We start from the raw sequence: 22,739 nt of genomic DNA, 5'->3' as shown, positions 1-22,739 counted from the left end.
GTCTGGCCCGTTTAGCGGGATGGCCGCGATGGTAATAAGCCCAAGGATCCCCAGAGTCGGACTGGTCAGAGGACGGCCTTGCGGACAAACGCCCCAGTATTTCCACAATGACTTTGTTGGTATGGGAGACGTCCTGTACCATCTTTGACAGGGAGCGCGCCCACTCCGGCTCTACCATAGGCTGGGCAGTAGGGGCGACGGTCAGGGGCAGAGCCACTTGGCGGTGGAGCAGAGCACGAAGAGCAGAGGGGATCTAACTGACCGAATGGAAATTTTGAGCGACAAGAAGCACAAGCAAAATGGCACACAGAAGTGACCGCCTGCTTTGGGGCCTGGAGTCTGGGCTCGGACATAATGAGTACCCTGTAGTGACAGGTAGGAGGATGAGGTGGTTAGGTTAAACCCTGTAGGAAGGGGAGACAGAGCTTACCTGGCCTGTGTCCCTCAATGCAGCTTGTCCGGAGGTGCCTTGAGCCAGAGTCCCGCCGAGGTTCATTTGAAACAGGAGGTGGGCAGAGGCAGAAAAGGCGCCAAGATTCGCCCCAGGATACAGCTGAAGGTGGGGGAGCGGGGAGAACTTCATGCCCCGGCCCCAAAATGGAGTCGGTCCCCGGAGAAACTGTGGGGAAGCGCAGGGCCGACCCTGCTAAAGAGGCCTAGGCCCCCCCCCCCCTCCGCTTGTGGGATAACGGAGCCGATGCGGGAGTAGACCGCAGAGAAGCTGGGGTCTCAATTAGCAGCGGCCCCCGTGGAGCACAGGACCAGAAACCCTGAGAAGGAGGAAGGGCCCTGAGGAGAGGGTGCTGTGCGCACCGGAGGCTTCTCCCGACAGGAAAAAGGCGCATGGAGAGAACAAGGCCTCCGTGGGGGAATTGCTCAAGGTAACCTGAGAAGGGGAGGGAGGAGGGGTGCACTCTGGGGGCCAGAAATACTCACACGTCCGGTGTCTTCTGCCCCCCTGGCTCCAGCTGGATCACCACCTTCGGTGTGCGGCCCCTTGAGGAGGGCTGCTACACCAGAACAGAGGGGACTTGTAGTGGACGGCCGCGGTGATCCGAAGGCTGGCGGGATGCAGAGGCTTTTGGAACCTCTGGTCCTCCTTGACATCTGGAGACTGGGAAGGAGCAGCGGGCTTGCGGACCCCCTGGTCTCCCGTGTGGGAGTGCAGGCAGCTAGGACTGACTAAAATACCGCTAGAAGAAAAGAAATAAAAATTTTTTTTTTTTTTTAAAATGGAAGAAAATTAGCAGACCTGGAAAGCAGGGAGGTCTGCCTCCTACAGACACTAAGCTTAAACTGCTTTAGCTTAGTTCCTGTATGAAGGGTATAGCTAAAGGGAGGAGCTCACACTTTTGTGCTTAGTGTCCGCCTCCTAGTGGCAACAACTATACCCATGGTCAAAGCCTGTTTCCCCCAATGAACGGATGAGAAAATATGTATTTTTTTTTCTTGTCCCCACCTTTGTAAAGTCATGGATCTAGTCGTAAAAAACGATCATATTCATGATGGAATAAAAATAAGCATTCCAGATCTGCACAGAATACTGTCAATAGCTCATTAGCTCTTTATTCAAGTTAATACTTGTCCTCATAAAAACCATGGAGGAGCTTGAAGGCGAATCTACTATTGGCAGAAGCACTGCATTAAATTCCATTCTTTTGCCTGACATGGTAAAATAGCAGCATTATATTTACGCAGAGACACCACAATCTGTTCTCAGGATTTTGCCCATTGGAAGTAAAATGAAAAAAAAATATCAATAAATAAAGTGCAGAATTGTGTATTATAACTGTCACTGATAAGAACACGAGTCCATGTAGCAATATTGTCTAAAGAAGATATTATAGCATATCCATCATCTTTGTGTCCTCTTCTCCGACCTGCTCCATAAGGTTTACATGATCCGTACCAGTATTCAGATGACACTGTGGAATATCCTGTGTTAAAAGAATAGCCAAAGTGTGTAATTACACAGACTTATCCTGCTTGATAACAATGGTATTTAAAAGGGTTGTCCTGCCGTTAATATTCCTGACCTATCACCTGGATAGGTTATCAATATCTAATTGTCGGGGGCCCAACGCCTGGAACCCCTGCTGATCAGCTGTTTGAAGAGGAGGCAGCGCTCCATACGAGTACTGCTTCCTAGTCTTTACACAACACCTCGTCTCGTGGAAGGTATAATGTAATTACAAGTTCATTCTCCTCTTTAAACAGCTTTATGCTCCGTCTCCTCTTTAAACAGCTGATCATCATAGGTGCCAGACCCCCGTCGATCAGATATTGATAAACGATCGTCAGGATAGGTCATCAATATTAATGGCTGGACAACCCCTTTAATTCTAATTCCAATCCTCAGAGAACCCTATGGGCTGATTTACACGGCCATGTTAAGTCCAGGAAACATGGCATATGAGTCACATATGCCACATATCCCGAACCAACCGCATCACCCATGACCTGAACTGCCTGCAACATAGAGTTTTATGATAGTCAGTTCCTATCGGCTTGCGGGGTCTATTGTACTGTATTCACATGATGCCATGCATACAGTAGGGCTGGCCGATTAATCAAATTCAATTCATTTGCACTTTGTGTTCTGCAATTTGGTTTATAGAAATCAAATTTTTTTTTCATCTGGAGTGCCGTATCGGCACAGCCTGTGTAGTCCGTTCAGCCCCTCCCACCCGCACCATTAATCCTGGCACCGGCTGCTGGGACTGAAGAGACCCTGCACAGGCTACGCTGGATGTTCACTATGGTGTGTGCATGTGCGTCTTGGATCTTTAATATGGTGGATGTGTCATGGCTGCACAGCTTTTTCAGTGGAGCCGGTAGAAAGCACAGGAGCTGAGAAGGCTTAGGGGAGAGAGTCTAGATCAAGGACGCTGCGAAGTGAGAACCTGGGGAGAACGAAGGGATCAAGGAGGCTGCAGGTGTAAGACTTTATATTGTTGTGGTTTTTTTTTTGCAAGGTATTAATTTGTGATCAAGTAACAGTGATAGGCTATAATACAGTGGTATACAAGGTATACCCGTGCATTATAAATGCCATGACCACTAGTGAGAATAAAAAAAATTAAGGTTATTAAAGTTTATATATAAAAAAATATTTTGTAAAAGGGTAACCCCCATCTATTGTACAGTGCTGTGTTTGACAAAACCCGTATTATAAAGAAAAATCCCCCCCCCCCCCAAAAAAGAAGAAAAACGTTAATTAGTAAGTGCCATATAACCTAAAATAGTACCAATGAAACCATATCTTGTCCCGCAAAAAAATAACTGTATATGGCTACACTGGCAGAAACATGAATAAAATGATGACTCTTAGAATGTGATTGAATCAACAATTGTTTTTGCATGAGACATGCCAACATTGTGCTAAAGTAGTAAGAAACAAAAAACTATACATATAATCCCCCAATCTGTGACATGGGCCAACCCCTTTAAAAATATTCTGTGGCAATTACAGATTGCTAAATCATGAGTGCCGTATGTGGGGAAGTCCTGTATATAAAAAATCCACACAATGTACTGCAAATACAACTGTCTACACGCAGATCACACATGTTCATACATACCTGTTGGTTAAAACACTGTGTTCTTACATTTCCATAGTCTGATAAAAAAGATACATTCTGCACCATTGCCGCCGAACATCTAGAAGATTCTGTGTGCATTCGAACTCTTAATTTAAATGCTTCAAGTTCAGTTTTAAAAGCTTCAAAATACCCTTGTTCCTCTGCCTAGCAATGATGGAGATATGGAAAAAATTAAGCTGCTTATTCAACACACTCTATAAATTCATACTTCTACAGAGAGAGAGAGAGATATAGATATATTTAATAGATACAGTCAGGTCCATAAATATTGGGACACCGACACAATTCTAACATTTTTGGCTCTATACACCACCACAATGGATTTGAAATGAAACGAATAAGATGTGCTTTAACTCCTTAAGAACCAGGCCATTTTTTTGCAAATCTGACCAGTGTCACTTTAAAACGCTTTTACTTATCCAGGCCATTCTGAGACAGTTTTTTCGTCACATATTGTACTTCATGACACTGGTAAAATGGAGTAAAAAAAAAATCATTTTTATTTATAAAAAAAATACCAAATTTGCCAAAAATTTCAAAGTTTCAATTTCTCTACTTCTAGAATACATAGTAATACCTACAAAAATAGTTATTACTTTACATTCCCCATATGTCTACTTCATGTTTGGATCATTTTGGGAATGACATTTTATTTTTGGGGGACGTTACAAGGCTTAGAAGTTTAGAAGTAAATCTTGAAATTTTTCCGAAATTTTGAAAAACCAACTTTAAGGACCACTACAGGTCTGAAGTCACTTTGTGAGGCTTACATAAAAGAAACCACACAAAAAGGATCCCATTCTAGAAACTACACCCCTTAAGGTATTCAAAACTGATTTTACAAACGTCGCTAACCCTTTAGGTGTTCCACAAGAATTAATGGAAAATAGAGATACAATTTCAAAACTTCACTTTTTTGACAGATTTTCTATTTTAATATTTCTTTTCCAGTAACAAAGCATAGGTTAACAGCCAAACAAAACTCAATATTTATGGCCCCGATTCTGTCGTTTACAGAAACACCCCATATGTGGTCGTAAACTGCTGTATGGGCACACGGCAGGGCGCAGAAGGAAAGGAACGCCAAACGGTTTTTGGAAGGCAGATTTTGCTGGACTGGTTTTTTGACACCATGTCCCATTTGAAGCCCCCCTGATGCACCCCTAGAGTAGAAACTCCAAAAAAGTGACCCCATTTTAGAAACTAAGGGATAGGGTGGAAGTTTTGTTGGTACTAGTTTAGGGTACATATGATTTTTGGTTGCTCTATATTACACTTTTTTGTGAGGCAAGGTAACAAGAAATAGCTGTTTTGGCACCGTTTTTTTTTTTGTTTTGTTATTTACAACATTCATCTGACAGGTTAGATCATGTGGTATTTTTATAGAGCAGGTTGTCACGGACGCGGCGATACCCAATATGTATACAATTATTTTTTATTTATGTAAGTTTTACACAATGATTTCATTTTTGAAAAAAAAAATATATATATATCATGTTTTAGTGTCTCCATAGTCTGAGAGCCATAGTTTTTTCAGTTTTTGGGCGATTATCTTGGGTAGGGTATGATTTTTGCGGGATGAGGTGACGGTTAGATTGGTACTATTTTGGTGGGCATACGCCTTTTTGATCGCTCACTGTTGTACTTTTTGTGATGTAAGGTGACAAAAAAATGGTTTATTTAGCACAGTTTTTATTTTTTATGGTGTTCATCTGAGGAGTTAGGTCATGTGATATGTTTATAGAGCCGGTCGATACGGACACGGCGATACCCAATATGTCTACTCCCCCCCCCCCCCCCCCCCTATTTTTTACTTTATTTGGGGAAAATAACGTTTTTGTTTATTTTTACTTGAAACTTAATTTTTTTTGGGGGGGGGGGGGACTTTATTTTTTCAACTTTTTTTTTTTAGTTCCACTTTGGGACTTCAACTTTTGGGGGTCTAATCCCTTTTACAATGCATTCCAATACTTCTATATTGGAATGCATTGGCTGTATGAGTAATACTGTGTGTATTACTCATACAGCTTCCGGCCTGTGAGATCCAGGGTGCTGTATCTCACAGGCTCTTCACCGGAAGGCAGCGCCGATGCCTCAGGAAGGCATCGCGCTGCCTTCCATGCCATCGGGTCCCCCCTACAGACCCACGGGGACCCGATGGCACAGCTGCCCGCAACCGCCGCCACATGTAAAAGCCGCAATTGACCTGCGGTTTGCGGCAATCGCCTACACGGGGGAGGGGGGGGGGGGGGTAGTCACGGGATCCCCCCCCCCCCCCCCCTCGCATTTAGCCAAGGTGCATGATTTGAGCAGGCACAGGGTTCCGATCTGCCGGTGATCGGAAATACACAGGGCGTACAGGTACGCCCTGTGTCCTTAAGTACCAGGACATCAGGGCGTACCTGTACGCCCTGTGTCCGTAACAGGTTAACTGCAGACTATCCGCTTTAATTTGAGGGTATTTATATCTAAATCAGGTGAACGGTGTAGGAATTACAACAGTTTGCATGCAGTTCGGCTCAGTTATGTGCCAAATCGGTCCTTTCCGTTCTTCTGCTCCTATAACGGAGCAGAACAACGTAAAAGGAAAAGGCTGATGTGAAAGCAGCCTAAGATAGTGAAGAACACCAGTATTCAGTTATTTGGGTTGTTTCCTTACAACCACTTCAGGTCAGGTGTCTGACCACTGGAGTCACCACCGATCACTAGAACGTAGGCCTGTGCTCCCCTGTTTGAATGGAGTGGCAGACACACATGCGCTGCTGCTCCATTCAACTCTATGGTATTGCTGCAGATAGCCGACATCTTGTACTTTGCTGTCCCCAGCAGTCTCAGAGTTCGCTGCTTCATTTAAAACGGGAGTTATTGTAATGAAACCACCCCTTTGACAGCTAAACTCCCTCTGGTGGCAGTTGCAGGTATACAACATGCTATGCTTAAATTTTTTGTGCGTGCAGTGTATTTGGAAGACCGTGTCAGAAAGAAAACAGACCTCCAACTACTATCAAGCTATACGAAATTAAGATAGAGATATAAAACTTTTGGTTTTGCTCCCATTTTGCATGAGCTGAACTCAAAACATCTGAAACATTTTCTACATACACAAAAGACCCATTACTCAAATATTGTTCACAAATATGTTAGAGAGCACTTCTCCTTTGCTGAGATAATCCATACCACCTCACAGGTGTGGCATATCAAGGTGCTGATTAGACAACATGAATATTGCACAGGTGCCTTAGACTGCCCACAATAAAAGGCCACTCTGAAATGTGCACAGTTTTGCCTTACTTGGATATTGTATAGGTCATCAATATTAGAAGTGTACAGAGATGGAAGTATAGAGCTCCATACACTGTGTGGCTGTGCCAGATTACAGCAGCTCGGCTCCCATTCTAGTTAATATAGTGACATGTCTCCTTCAGTCCCGCATATTACAGTGCCATGCTGAAAGACAGCCTCATTTTCCCACTCAAATTACCACCAGCCATTGATGCAGATCTACTGTGTACTTTTTGTCATAGTCCAATTACAACTTGGACTCTATTCACATATTTGCCTTATCTATAGATGATTTTCCCTATATATACTTGTTATCTGTGCATGTAAAGTTATGCACATGGGAAGGAATAATGCAAGTCACCTGTACATACTAAATGGTAAAACACTGGGTAACATTGACATGGAAAAGGATCTAGGAGTTTTAATAAACAGCAAACTAAGCTGAAAAGAAAAAAGTGTCAGGCAGCTGCTGCCAAGGCCAATAAGATAATGGGTTGCATCAAAAGGGGCATAGATGCCCGTGATGAGAACAAATTCCTACTACTTTACAAATCACTAGTCAGACCACACATGGAGTACTGTGTACAGTTCTGGGCTCCTGTGAACAAGGCAGACATAGCAGAGATGGAGAGGGTCCAGAGGAGGGCAACTAAAGTAATAACTGGAATGGGGCAACTACAGTACCCTGAAAGATTATCAAAATTAGGGTTATTCACTTTAGAAAAAAGACGACTGAGGGGAGATCTAATTACTATGTATAAATATATCAGGGGACAGTACAGAGATCTCTCCCATCATCTATTTATCCCCAGGACTGTGACTGTGACAAGGGGACATCCTCTGCGTTTGGAGAAAAGAAGGTTTGTACACAAACATAGAAGAGGATTCTTTACGGTAAGAGCAGTGAGACTATGGAACTCTCTGCCTGAGGAGGCGGTGATGGGGAGTACAATAAAGGAATTCAAGAGGGGCCTGGATGTATTTCTGGAGTGTAATAATATTACAGGCTATAGCTACTAGAGAGGGGTCGTTGATCCAGGCAGTTAGTCTGATTGGAGTCGGGAAGGAATTTTTTATTCCCCTAAAGTGGGGAAAATTGGCTTCTACCTCACAGTTTTTTTTTTTGCCTTCCTCTGGATCAACTTGCAGGATAACAGGCCGAACTGGATGGACAAATGTATTTTTCTATTTATGTACTATGTTACTAAAACAGTAGCAATACTTACTTTGGCCTTTTGAAAAAATAACCGAAAACATCCTCTAGGATCCACATTACTGCTCTTTGCCATTTCAATAATAAACTGCATGACAACTGCTTGATGAGCTACTTGTTCCATAAGTGCCTTTTTCTGTAAAGTCACACAAATGTAATATTAAATTCATAGCTAAAGAAGAGCAATCACAGTATATTTCATTCTCATACTCAGACTATAATGGCTTAAATGGAGTTACAGTAACCGTCTAGTTACCCTGTTAAGGCATGTGGATGTACTAAAGGGTGTCTTGAAGAGTGGCACAACCGATGTCTGTCTAGGGCTGAACAATATTTCAGTCTCTCAAGCAAGAGTCCACTGAGCCCAGGCTACAACACAGTAAAGAACCTCTAACTAAACAGAACCTTTACAGTCTAGCAGAAGACAATTTCATTTGAAGCTGAACTTGGAATGAGATCAGGAGTGGACATACTATATGTGCTGCAGGCCCAGCAGGAGTAGTGGTCCACCACCACCTTACCGACACAACCACCATGCATCCTAATGTCCCCATTCATTGGATGTAAAGGACAGTTTCACTACTATCATAGCCGTTACTGGTGGATTAAAAGTAGTTGGCACATCATTAAGCAACCTGCTAGAAGGGAGCTCAATGTTAAAGGGGTATTCTGCTCATTCTCCTGGACCCTGGCCTGTAGACATGATGTCAGCAACGATGCCATGTCTTAGGGTGGGGTTTTTCTAGCAGGTCTTAAAGAGGACCTTTCATGGGTTTGTAGTAAGCAAGATAAATATCTGTACCTGCAGGGTACCCCCCGCTGATGCTGCCACCCTGCCTGTTTTTTTTTAAAATAGTGCTCCTGCGCCCCGTTATGGCCCCCCACAAATTTTGCGCTCAGTATGCTAATACTGAGCATCGGAGCAATGAGGAGGAGACCGAGTCTCTCTCTGTTGGCGTCTCCTTATTCCTGGCTGTAGCGCTGTCCAATCGCAGCGCAGAACGTCACAGCCAGGGAGGTTTTTTCTCAGCGATTGGACAGCACTACAGCCATGGGAGAAGGAGACGCCCACGGAGAAAGACTGCATCTCCTCCTCATTGCTCCGATGCTCTGTATTAGCATACCGAGCGTGAAAAATACCGGGAGGCTATAAGGGGGCGCGGGAGCGCTATTTTAAAAAGCCAGGCAGGGTGGCAGCATCAGTGGGGGGTACCCCGCAGGTACAGATATTTATCTCACTTACTACAAACCCATGAAAGGTCCTCTTTAAAGCAGGCTTGGATCTATGACGCTGGGAGGGGAAGGAGAGGCAGAGACCTGATGCTACAGACACTCCCCGCGAGTCTGTCACACAGGGCGCTTGTCACAAATGGCAATTACACTAGAGGAGTCAAAATGCACTGAACTTTATCATCTGACTTATGGAATGCAGTGAAGTTGACTGCTGGTATTTATTATATATATATATATATAATGAAAAAACGGACAGCACTCCAGGTAAAAGTAGATAGCGTTTATTCACCCATGTGGATGGCAACGTTTCAGCTCATACAAGAGCCTTTGTCAAGCGAATATATATATTTGAGTACCTCACTCTAACTAGCTGTTAGATTACAAGGGCCCACATTATTTTCTTGCACAGGGGCCATTTGCAATCTATGAGGGTAGGCTCTCAGGATCATTTTCTCTGGCGAGCCCAGGGAACTTCAGTCCTAGGCTGCCCTCATCCTCTGAATTGCATTAGGAGGAAACCAAACAGATGTCGTGCACGGGTAGGTTCACAAGTTTTCTGCAGGGTTTTCAGCCACAGCCAGAAATGGATTCAAAAGGAATTGGACATATAAAGGACGGACTTATACTTCTCCTTCCTGCTGGATCAATTGCTGGCTTTGGCTGAAAAACCAAAAGCGAAATCTGCCTCAAAATCTCCTCAAAAAAAACAAAAACGGTGTCTGAACCTACCCTAAGACCGCTTTGAGATGAGCGTATTTGCAATACGTATATAGTCTGGATTTAATGTACCAGAATCCGCTCCTAAAGTTAATGAATGGAGCTAGGCACATGGGCGATTAATTTCCTTCAGTATTTGTAATCCGCAGCATGTCCAAGTGTTGTGCGGATGTGTTTCCAAATACGTACATTACAGTCTGTGCAGTGCATGAATAATGAAGGAAGGAAGAGCTACGCATGTAAATCCTGATGACAATACTGAAGGTATATCATCAGGATCCTGAGCCACAATACTGACGGATTTCAATACGCTCGTCTGAAAGTGGCCTAAGGCCAGGGCTACAATGGTCGCACGACACCTGTTGCAGCCAAGGTCACTAAGCCTCGGTGATCCCATAAAAATTATTGGGATCGCCGCAGAAGTCGCAAGATTGGATTTCTTGCGACTGCCGCTGCCATCCCATTCATTTCTATAGGATCACCGCTGCGCAGCGATCCTGGCCGTGACAAGTGTCGCTGTGTAGCCCTAGCCTAACTCTACATTCTCTGGAGTTATTGCTGGCCGACTTAAAAAGGGAATGTAAGGCTTTATTAACATTATTATATGTTTTTCTTGACCTACCTAGAAGCAGTATGTGGTCCTAGTTTTTTAGGCATCTATACGTACTGATTATGTATACTAAATAGCACATGCTATTCTATATAGAGACATCTGCTGCGTTACAGAACAGTGCCTGGAATCTGCATTCAGTACATACTGCTAGCCATAATGTTAGAAGAAAATGTGTTTTTTTTACAAACACGTTCAGAGCACTCTGTACCTTTGGCTTTCAATTCCTCTGCTCGGCTGTCCAAGCATGTGGAGTACAGATCCATAGAAAGTAGTCTACCTCATTATTGTTATCATGGCCAAACGCCATGCAAAGGGCGGCATGTTATAGTATTCTGGTATTCGAACGTGCAGACCTACCTTAAATGGAGCCCATTTTACAAATCAAAGGTTTAATACGTTCGGATCTTCCAATACAAGATTCTTGATCAATTAAAACCCACTTACATCGGGGTCGGACTTGCTTTGGTTTAGGCAAAGCCCAAGAGGAATGGTCTTCCAGCACCACATGACCCATGATGGGCTGATCAGTTCTGATTGAATCATTTGAGTCTTGGCTAATAGACGCTGAGAACGCTGGGTATAATAAATGCGCCCATACACAGATGTACATCACATGCTTTCATTCCAATATAATGCATACCAATAAAAAAGGGTTGATGTGAAATGAAGCAGCAAATGTTACAGCAATCAAACAAATTAACTGCCACGGGTAATCCAAAGTGGTGGCGATAATACCTGCTCACTTTCTAGATGGTAACACCACAGTTGTAGATATCTAGCAGTTTCTTCACAGACAAGGTCAGGATATTCAGACAGGAAACACTGGCTGTCGTTCCACCTGCTGAGCATACCTGAAAAGATGGAAAACAGCGGTCAGTAACCTATAGTACTAGTACTGTGCATACACAGATGTGTCCGTTACCTTTGGAAAAATAAAATAATGTGTCTGCACCAAAATGCATTGAATTAGTATTGTGAAAAATTGTAGCCCTTAAAGTGCTTGTCCAGGATTGTTATTTTTTTGCTCTGTTCCGCAGCCAGTGCCTGCCGCTCTGTTCTGGTTCCTGGGCCGTCTTTACTGGACTTCCGGTCTGTCAAGTTCCACACGGACAAGGCTGCAGGCACTGCAACAGCCAATGACATGTTCCCAAGTGGAACGTGACCCAGCTATGACGTCCCACTTAGGGACACATCACCGCTGAGGCCAGTCACTGGCTGCAGCGGCGCATGAAATCCAATTCAAGGGGTGAGGTTTTATTCTTTTTAACATAGAGAACCCATACTTTGGCTTCATTGTTTTCTACTAGTTCAGTTGCAGCTGACAAAGAAAAACAACAACAAAAAACAACCTACATTTCTCAGTTTTTTCAGGTGGGGCGACATATGCTGTACATGTTGTAAATGCGCTCTGCCCACACAGTCTACTGTATAGACAACAAGTAATGCAGGATCAATGGATCAGGATTAACGGTGCTTTAAATGCCCAAGTAAGCAAGCCTTCTAATGTATACAAGTATTTCAGAGAGAGCCGCCCATGTAAAATATCTGGAGTCTGGACTTGGATTTTCAGGCATAGAGCAGGTTAAAGTCTCCAAGAGGAGGTGATGCCAGGAGAGCTTGTTACTGGATATTCATGTTCAATCATAGAACTGCCTTGATTTTAAATTCAAGTACGTCGTTTTTACTCCCCTTTTCTATGTTGTAATTGATTGGGACATGTGTCCAGATCCCAGGATAGACTTCTTCGACCACTCTATTCACTTGATCTATGACTAAGGGCCGTTGTTGTGCCTTCCTGGATTATGGACATTATGGTCAGGGTTTGTACCTCTATTGGATCTACTACTCTTCCTCTATTATTTTGACTCAGGAACATATCGCACTTTGGAAACCTACTCCTCAGTTCTGCCCTTCTCGCAGTAGTCTCCCCACCCGCTAAACTGCTTGTGCATATGTGCCCAGACTCCGATTTCAACCCCATGTGTGCGGCCCTTTCTGATATAACGGTACGGTCTTTTCCATGCCCACATCTATTTTTTCTGCCAAACTATTACAAGTCCACCAGGTTATTATTTGCTGCTTATTTTTGTTCTGTTTTCCTTACATTCTTTGGAACGCAATGACTTGACAACCACGTGTCTCTTACTTTTATACTGCATAAAACAGTTACTATTATTTGGTCCGTATAATGTGTATCTCTTCAATAAAAAAAAAAAAATGAAAAAAAAAAATTAAAATGGGCTACACTGACGAAAAAAATAAAAATAAAAATTGCTAGCTCACTAAGGTGCAAAACAGGCCAGTCACTAAGGGGAAGCTCCGCCCCCTCTGGACCTCAATTGGAATCCGAAAGCTAGATCTTGGCTCCGCCCCCTCAGGCGTGCAGCGTCCCGCTCTCACAGGTCTGCCTCCTCACCGGAGGGAAGGGAGACCATGCAGCAAGGGGTGAGAACAGGCCCCCAATCTCAGGGACGAGAACCACCCTAATTTCCTCTGCCCAGCTTTAGCAGCAGCTGCGGGAGGGCAAAGGAGAAGATTGGTAAGCCAACCTCCAGTTATATTTTAAGGAAAATAATAATGAAAAAATAAAATAAAAAAATTATAAAACTGAAACTCTTCACCTGCCTCCTGGGAGGCCTCTCTGTGTAAGGCCCCTGTAGGGACAGGAAACACTGACGGGAGAGAGTGGGTGGGGGCTTTTCAATTCTCTCTCTCTGTGTGTTCCTGGCCCTACAGAGGTCAAGGGGTCAATCTCATCTGTAGCCGTCATGGTGGATGAAATAGAAAATGACATGGAATACGGGAAACCACAAAAATGCAGGGATAGTTCTACGTACCAAAATGTCGAATTTTTCCTTCGTATCTCTGTATAAAAGATAATGGTTCATCTTCCTGCTCTCTTTTACCCTGATTGATAAAGCTCTGCACAGAGGGAAACAGAAGTGTATTAAATATGTGTCTCAACATGGCAATGTACTAAGACAGTATGAGCATGTAAGGCTACTTTCACACCTGCGTTCAGGTGTCCGCTCGTGAGCTCCGTTTGAAGGGGCTCACGAGCGGTCCTGAACGCAGCCGCCCGGCCCTGATGCATTCTCTATGGAGGCGGATCTACTGAGAATGCATCCGCCTGCCAGCGTTCAGCCTCCGCTCCGCTCAGTGAGCGGACACCTGAACGCTGCTTGCAGCGTTCGGGTGTCCGCCTGGCCGTGCGGAGGCGAGCGGATCCGTCCAGACTTACAATGTAAGTCAATGGGGACGGAGCCGCTTGAAGATGACACCATATGGCTCAATCTTCAAGCGGATCCGTTCCCCATTGACTTACAATGTAAAGTCTGAACGGATCCGCTCAGGCTACTTTCATACTTAGAAAATTTTCTAAGTTTTAACGCAGACGGATCCGTTCTGAACGGATGCGAACGTCTGCATTTTAGGAGCGGATCCGTCTGATGAAACATCAGACGGATCCGCTCCTAACGCTAGTGTGAAAGTAGCCTTAGCCGTCAGCCTAAAATATCTGGGGCTCAAAACATATTGCTTGAAAATTATGAATGACCCTTCTGAAGAGAGAAAAAAAAATAAAAAATAAAAGCTTGAGTGAAGCGTATACTGCTATCTCCCTTAATTCATTACAGTTTGCACTGCATGGGACCTTTTAGTGGTTCCACTGCATATATCACTTTAAAAAGGTACCACTGTCAGGTTTTCAATTATAATCAATTTTAGTATATGTTACTGCTGCAGCAGCATTATGCATAAAGCAATCCCTAGTTTCTTCTCATACCACTGTTTTCCTTGAGTTTTCCCCTTAGTTACAGATGTTTAAACATTTACAATATGAGGATCTTCTCAAGATGGCTCCTCTGCCAGTTCTCTGAGGCCAAAACTGCTTTCCCTCACTTCCCATACACACTTGCTGTAGCCAGCAGCTCTCCCTGCCAGCCAATCAGATTGGATTACTGAGAGACACGCCTCCTCACTCTGAAGCCTAATGCAGGCATGCAGTGTGAAGGACCGCCCCTCTTTCTTCCTGTCTTCTTAGCCAGAGACAGACAAGCCATAGCAAAAGTCTTTTAAGGGAGCAGTGGAAAGGGAGACATCCTCTATGTATTAATGAAAGCTGTTATTATAAGGTAATTACAGATCTTTTGACAATCACTGACAGACTAACTCAGGTATACATGCCCAGCTCTAATAAACTAGCAAAAAAAAAAAATGACAGTTATCCTTTAACCTCTTAAGGACACATGACGTATCGGTACGGCATGTTGTCCTGGTACTTAAAGGGATTCTGTCACCTCTCATAACACAAATTCGGATTTTAAACCAGTCATGCTCCACAGCTTACCTTGAATCGGCTGTTCTGTTCTATATTGTAATCCGTACAGTAGTTTTGCAGAAAAACAACTTTTATAATTACGCAAATTAACCCTGAAGGTGCCCAGAGGGGCGTTATGTTCCCCTTTGTGTGCCCAGTAACGCCCCTCTTACAGTGCCCAAAACGCCTTCCTCCAGAATCCCTAACCGCCCACAGCGTCTTATCCCTCTCCTCCCCCTCCCTGACGGCCGAGTGAAGTCTCGCGCAGACGCAGTACCCACTGAGGGCTGCGCCAGTGCGATTTGCTGGAGACTGAGGGCAGGAGCTTCATCGTCGTCACGCTCGCTCTTCCCTCAGTCTCCAGCAAATCGCACTGACGCAGCCCTCAGTGGGTACTGCGTCTGCGCGAGACTTCGCTCAGCCGTCAGGGAGGGGGAGGAGAGGGATAAGACGCTGTGGGCGGTTAGGGATTCTGGAGGAAGGCGTTTTGGGCACTGGAAGAGGGGCGTTACTGGGCACACAAAGGGAAACATAACGCCCCTCTGGGCACCTTCAGGGTTAATTTGCATAATTATAAAAGTTGTTTTTCTGCAAAACTACTGGACGGATTACAATATAGAACAGAACAGCCGATTCAAGGTAAGCTGTGGAGCATGACTGGTTTAAAATCAGAATTTGTGTTATGAGAAGGTACGTCATGTATAGTTCCGATCACCGCCGCCCGCCGGGATATAGTGTACTGTACTGTATTACACAGACATCAGACCCACTGGATCTTCAAGAACCAAGTGGGTCTGGGTAAAAAAAAAAAAAAAAAAAAAAAACACATTTATCACTGATTAAAAAAAAAAAAGAAATTCCCTACACGTTTGATATCACTGCGTCCGTAACGACCTGATCTATAAAACGGTCATGTTACTTAACCCGAACGGTGAACGCCATAAAAATAAAAAACTATGATGAAATTGAATTTTTGCCCACCTTACTTCCCAAAAAAGGTAATAAAAGTAATCAAAAAAGTTGCATGTACGCCAAAATAGTACCAATCAAACCGTCACCTCATCCCCCAAAAAATGAGACCCTACCTAAGATAATCGCCCAAAAACTGAAAAAAACTATGGCTCTCAGAATATGGAGACACTAAAACATGATTTTCTTTTTGTATCAAAAATGAAATCATTCTACCTCTTCCGGCTCTGCGGTCTCTATAGATTCTTGATACGTTACAGTAATAAATCTTACACGCTTATCATGATTCTAATAGCTTAACTTGTTATTACGGGTGTATGCATTTCATGTGTAGTGAATTTAACGCAACTAAATCCGTTTTATTACATTTTATTGTACTTCTATCAGAAAAAGTCAATTTGCATGTTACTGTATAAGAATACTTTGTGTGCATATGTCTGTACCATGAAAGTGCCTTATTACTCTTTTTCCATAAAACGAGTTTAAAAAAAAAAATAATGAAATCATTGTGTAAAACTTACATAAATAAAAAAAAAAATAATAATAGTATACATATTAGGTATCGCCGCGTCCGTGACAACCTGCTCTATAAAAATATTACATGATCTAACCCAGATGAATGTTGAAAATAACAAAAAATAAAAACGGTGCCAAAACAGCTATTTCTTGTTACCTTGCCTCACAAAAAGTGTAATATAGAGCAACCAAAAATCATATGTACCCTAAACTAGTACCAACAATACTGCCAACCCTATCCCGTAGTTTCTAAAATGGGGTCACTTTTTTGGAGTTTCTACTCTAGGGGTGCATCAGGGGGGCTTCAAATGGGACATGGTGTCAAAAAAACAGTCCAGCAAAATCTGTCTTCCAAAACCGTATGGCATTCCTTTCCTTCTGCGCCCTGCCGTGTGCCCATACAGCGGTTTACGACCACATATGGGGAGTTTCTGCAAACTACAGAAACAAGGCAATAAATATAGCATTTTGTTTGGCTGTTAACCCTTGCTTTGTTACTGGAAAAAATGGATTAAAATGGAAAATTTGCCAAAAAATCTAAATTCTGAAATTTTATCACCATTTGCCATTAACTCTTGTGGAACACCTAAAGGGTTAACGACGTTTGTAAAATCAGTTTTGAATACCTTGAGGGGTGTAGTTTCTATAATGGGGTCATTTTTGGGTGGTTTCTATTATGTAAGCCTCGCAAAGTGACTTCAGACCTGAACTGGTCCCTAAAAAGTGGGTTTTTGAAAATTTCTGAAAAATTTCAAGATTTGCTTCTAAACTTCTAAGCCTTGTAACATCCCCCAAAAATAAAATATCATTCCCAAAATGATCCAAACATGAAGTAGACATATGGGGAATGTAAAGTAATAATTATTTTTGTAGGTATTACTATGTATTATAGAAGTAGAGAAATTGAAACTTGGAAATTTGCAATTTTTTTTTACCAAATTTAACAAAAATTTGTATTTTTTTTATAAATAAAAATTAGTTTTTTTTACTTTATTTTACCAGTGTCACGAAGTCCAATATGTGACGAAAAAACAATCTCATAATGGCCTGGATAAGTCAAAGCGTTTTAAAGTTATCACCACTTAAAGTGACACTGGTCAGATTTTCAAAAAATGGCCAAGTCCGTAAGGTGAAATAGGGCCGAGTCCTTAAGGGGTTAAGGGCATATATGCTAAAGAGCTACATGAATCTGCTGCAGGACACAGCCAGGCCCAAGGAAAGAGCTCCATGCCTAGATTTATCAGAGGATATTACAGAAAAGGTTAAGATTTTGTCCCATAGTAAGGAAATTCTGCATTGCATTAAATCTCTCTACATTATAAATGCCATTTGCTGGAGGGAGAACTCCTTTAAGCCTGTGATTTCTTTCTAAGTAGGCTTCTTAGGCTACTTTCACACCTGCGTTTAGGTGCGGATCCGTCTTGTATCTGCACAGACGGATCCGCACCGATAATGCAAACGCTTGTATCCGTTCAGAACGGATCCGTTTGCATTACCATGAACAAAAAAATATAAACACTGAGTCAATGGGAGGCGGATCCGTTTTCAATTGCACCATATTGTGTCAGTGAAAACGGATCCGTCCTCATTGACTTAGTCAGGACGGATCCGTTTGGCTCCGCATCGCCAGGCGGACACCAAAACTCTGCAAGCAGCATTTTGGTGTCCGCCTCCAGAGCGGAATGGAGGCTTAACGGAGGCAAACTTGATGCATTCTGAACGGATCCTTATCCATTCAGAATGCATTGGGGATGAACTGATCCGTTTTGGGCCGCTTGTGAGAGCCATGAAATGGATCTCACTAGCGGACCCAGAAACGCCAGTGTGAAAGTAGCCTTAAGCTGGTGTACTTAAGACTTAGTAACATGTTACAGTACCTTATTAAAAACCTCTTGACTAAAGGCATCCGAAGACGACATTCCCCCGTTCTCCCCTAGTGGCAAAGCGGCTTCTTTCCGTCTCCATTCTTCCTCGCTACGCTGCAGTTCTGACACCTCGGCTCGGGCCTTGGCATGTTCTTGATCTATGGACTCTGAATTATGAAGTGCCAAACTATTCAATTTTTGTTGAGCCTCTGCCAAGCTCAACATGCATGCCAAGGAACTTCTGTCACCCTCACACAGCTCCTGGCAAGGATAATCCATGCCACCTATTTTATCAAGGGAAAGAAATGCAGATATATTCATAGTGTTAAATGCAAAGTAATGATATTGGATTTATCCATGTATTTAGCAGGAACTAAACTAAGATCTCCTGGGACATTGTGGTCCATAGTCATACACAGTGTGCACCAAAGGTGTGGCACAGACTAAAGCCTCATTCACACGTCCGTGTCCAAGTCCGTGAGAAGGTGGTCAGTGATGCATCCATGAAGCTGTCCGTGAAGGACCCTTGTAGGGTCCGTGTTGCATCCGTGTTTCACTGACACTGAACAGCTGAAAACTAATTTTCAAAGCATCTCTTCCTAATGATCCGTGAAACGCGGATGGCATCCGACGTACCCATAGACTATAATGGGCGTGATGGATCCGTGAACACAGACAAAATAGAGCTTGCATCCGTGCTGAAAACACGGACCCACGGACGGTGCTAAAACACTGATGTGTGAATACACACATTAAAATTAATGGGGACGTGAGCTGTCCGTGGAGAACACGTGGAACACTGACGTGTGAATGAGGCTTAATTTGCAAAATGATATGGCACAATACAACAATGGATGTCTGCCAATAAGAGCATTCAAAGAATCCAGCAGACTCTTAGGGTGCAGTCACACGACCCTAAGTGTTTTGCAGTCCGCAAATTGCGGATCCGCAAAACACGGATACCTGCCGTGTGCGTTCCGCATTTTGTGGACCGCACATGGACGGTGCTATATAGAGAACGCCTATTCTTGTCCGCAACCGCGGACAAGAATAGGACATGCTCTATCTTTTTTGCAGGGCCACGGAACGGAACAACGGATGCGGACAGCACACGGTGTGCTGTCCGCATCTTTTGCGGCCCCATTGAAATGAATGGGTCCACACCCGTTCCGCAAGTTGATGGAACGGATGCGGATCCATTTATACGGTCGTGTGAATGCTCCCTTACTAAGACATCTGCTTGATTCAGGAGGCTGGCTCCCCTCTCCTGCAGCAGATCTGCACACACAGCAGCCTGCCCCCCGCACTCAGGTTCGGTTCCACGGTACCACTTGGAACCGAACCAGAGTTCGGTAAATGGTTTTTTACAGTACAAATTTAAGAAGTTATTGCCCGAAGTCTCGCGAGACTTCACGAAGCAATAACCACTGCTCATCGGAGCAAATACATTCTAATGCTGTACAGAGCTCCTGCTCCATACAGTATTGGAATCAAGTTTTATGCGAATCGACTTCATCCGAAGTCGATTCGCTCATCCATAGCTAGGATGCAATGCAAGACGCAGCCCATGAAAAGGAGTGGCGTTGTTTCTGGGGGGGGAAAAGGAGATATTGTTTTTCTAATCTTGGACGCCATGGATCTCGGGTCTCTATGCGTTTACAGCCAGCAGTGTAATTGTAAAGATCAAACTCCTTTGCATGATCCCCCCCCCCCCCCCCTTTCCTGAACTGGACTCCACAGACATCCAGTACACAGACCGTAATTCGTACGCAAAAACTTGAAAACAGAAGTTCACTAATCCCTACTCATGATTACAACTCCTACCAGCAATATGGGAGCATCCTATGTTACTATGGCAACAGAGGGAACCACTACTGCTGCTTTATGCCACCTGATTACCTAGTAAAGTGTCAGAGCTATAATTAAAGAGGACCTTTCATCAGTTTAGCCCTAGTCTAATTATGGTCTTACCTTATAGGGCGGCCCCCACTGATGCCATGGCACCTCCCCCCCATTCATCCGCTGTTGGCCACGTTGATTTAAGCGCCTTATATTATAAGGAGTCAACTTGGTTATACTAGGAGGAGACTCGCAGTTTCGCTGGGGGCGGTTCTCTTCTCCCTGGCTAAGAGCGGTGCGCTCTGATTGGATGCACTCACAGCCAGGGAGAAGAGAACCACCCCCAGCAAAACTGCGAGTCTCCGCCTAGTATAACCGAGTCGCCTGACTATAATATAAGGGTGCCATAGGTTCGCCACCACTGGTATAGACATCTGCTCCCATTAAGTGTCACCATACATAAGTACACACATGACAAGTGGAGGGATCATGTACTGAAAACAAGCACACAGGTTATATACAAAGTACCAAACGGTTACCTAACCCCTACAGAGCGCCACACCTGGCAGACCCGTGCACATAAACTAGCACCTAATACAAATCACTCACTTACCTGCTAGCAGAAAGCAACATGAAAAGGCAAATACAACCGGACGTGTACCACAATCAATGCCCTTCCGGCGGGGCCACAGCCAATGATGCCTCCAGCTTTCAGACACGCGTGCCTCAACTAAGATGGCTTCCTCAAGGTGTACGTCACTGCAAGTGCGACGAAAGCACGTTGGGCTGCGCCTGATGATGACGTCTGAGCGGCTGCGTGAAGATTAGCCTGTTTGGGTTTCCATGGAGACGCGACGCTTCTATGATACTGGAAAGCGACAGGAAAGATACACTAGTACGGTAAGTACCATATTATATTCATCTATCTATCTATCATTACTCATAATCTCTCATGGACTGACCATCAAACTTTATTCATTCATACTTTAACTCATTTGTATTCATGAATGAAAGAATATATATATATATATATATATATATACATATACATACACAGAGTATTATTCTATTGTTTGTGTGATTTTTTTCAGATACGAGGTGTGGCTCCTTACTAGTAATGGCTCATTAATATCAATGCACCATACATCCCGCCTGATAGTTTGAAGCATTATTTGCTGCTATTTAACAGAAACATGCCTCTGAAAGTTGTGGTGGAGCTCCAGATCCATGCTGTAAGTGTCGATGTATTGGCCTTAAATATTCCAGGTAATATCCTAGCCATCATGCATCTCATTTCTTTCCCTCTAAGGTCACATGCCCCGGAGTCTTCTTGCCGGATAAAGATGACATATTTCTCAGTGTCAGTATTTTGTCCCAGTCTAAAGAGACGAGGTGCCTTCCTGCTGTTTTCCCACTCTTGTTTCATGAAAAAATGAGGTTTGAGAAGGTGAGAAGGACATCATTTATCTACATTTACTGGCGTCATCTATCACCAGCTGTTCCCCATAGCTATGTGCCTTTATGGGGGCCTGTGCCTACCATAATATATTGCACAGATAGCTAACCTCCGGCGCTTCAGATGTGGAGAAACTACGACTCCCAGCATGCTCCCGTCATTTCTATGGAGTTCTGAGAACATCTTGGGAGTCGTTGTTTTACCACAGCTGGAGTGCCGGTCCGGAGGTTAGCCATCACAGGTCTATTTTAAGTTTGGCAGATGTGGTATGTGTTGCGTAGACCACTGATGTAGCTCCGTAGTGTTCCCTAAAAGAACTAGCAACTACCATTCTGAGAATCAGAGATGTTCATGAACCTAGACCAACCCAGAATTTTCTGAGATGCATTACATGTTTCCCAAAGTATAGATATTGCGGAGGTAGTCTGAAAATCCACATGAATAATGCAATGTGTGAAATGAAGATGTACAGACCGTAGGGTATGTTAAGGATTTTAAAGAGTCACTGTGCTTTCACACAATTTCATTTAATTAATAGAGCATGTTGTAACTAGTGAATTTCTAAATCACATAATTTAAAAAATATTCCTAAATCCAGGCTCGGACTGGCCCACGGGGGAACAAGTGAATCCCCCAGTGGGCCCCTGAGCAAGGTGGGCCCCTAGTCCTTTATCCCCTGCACAAGTGGCTCATAACGCAGTAGACTGATTGCACTATATATACAGATAAACTTCACACAGTACCTTAACCAGCCTATATTCATATAAAACTGGGCAGATTATTTATCAAACTATCCAGTTTATTATCATAGATGCATCAGGTGGTTGAGGTGACTTCTAGGTATAGAGACAAGCTGGTCAGCATCCCTTCCCCAGAGAACTCTGTATTATTTGCATGCAGCTGTCCAGTGGGCCCCCAGAATGAATGTTAATGGTGGGCCCTAGGAACCCCAGTCCGACACTGCCTGCATCTATTTGAAAAAAGTTGTAAAGTAATGGCCACTACGGGTCTCACTTCCACCTAAGTTTCAGTCCACTGCCTGTTGCCAGGCAAGATCCATCCCTAGTAACAGAGACTCAGAAGGCGGCATACAAGAAATGTGGGCGTGTCAGAGCT

The 22,739-nt window shown here is 43.7% G+C and overlaps 2 protein-coding genes across 3 annotated transcripts in view; one reads left to right on the top strand and one right to left on the bottom strand.

Moving 5' to 3' along the window:
* Positions 1 to 1,542: 1,542 nt before the first annotated feature.
* On the bottom strand, positions 1,543 to 20,905 carry CDC37L1 (cell division cycle 37 like 1). Its single transcript, XM_040417131.1, has 7 exons — positions 20,781 to 20,905; positions 18,341 to 18,612; positions 13,498 to 13,582; positions 11,396 to 11,511; positions 8,111 to 8,233; positions 3,582 to 3,746; positions 1,543 to 1,937 (listed from the first exon to the last, which is right to left on the bottom strand). Exons 2-7 carry the CDS (start codon positions 18,605 to 18,607, stop codon positions 1,842 to 1,844), a joined length of 852 nt encoding a protein of 283 aa, XP_040273065.1. The 5' UTR covers positions 18,608 to 18,612; positions 20,781 to 20,905; the 3' UTR covers positions 1,543 to 1,841.
* An 88-nt stretch (positions 20,906 to 20,993) lies between these two features.
* SPATA6L (spermatogenesis associated 6 like) overlaps positions 20,994 to 22,739 on the top strand; it is a 37,205-nt gene continuing 35,459 nt past the window's right edge. For both annotated transcript variants that reach the window (XM_040420326.1, XM_040420325.1), the window contains exons 1-3: positions 20,994 to 21,067; positions 21,259 to 21,399; positions 21,477 to 21,614. In XM_040420326.1, the coding sequence (XP_040276260.1) occupies positions 21,361 to 21,399; positions 21,477 to 21,614 (177 nt within the window). In that variant the 5' untranslated portion in view covers positions 20,994 to 21,067; positions 21,259 to 21,360. The remainder of the gene's footprint in view (positions 21,068 to 21,258; positions 21,400 to 21,476; positions 21,615 to 22,739) is intronic.

Source organism: Bufo bufo, chromosome 2, assembly GCF_905171765.1.
Source record: "Bufo bufo chromosome 2, aBufBuf1.1, whole genome shotgun sequence".
In the NCBI taxonomy this organism is placed as follows: domain Eukaryota; kingdom Metazoa; phylum Chordata; class Amphibia; order Anura; family Bufonidae; genus Bufo; species Bufo bufo.
Note: the sequence above shows the minus strand (reverse complement) of the source record. Positions and strands in the feature narration are given on the sequence as shown.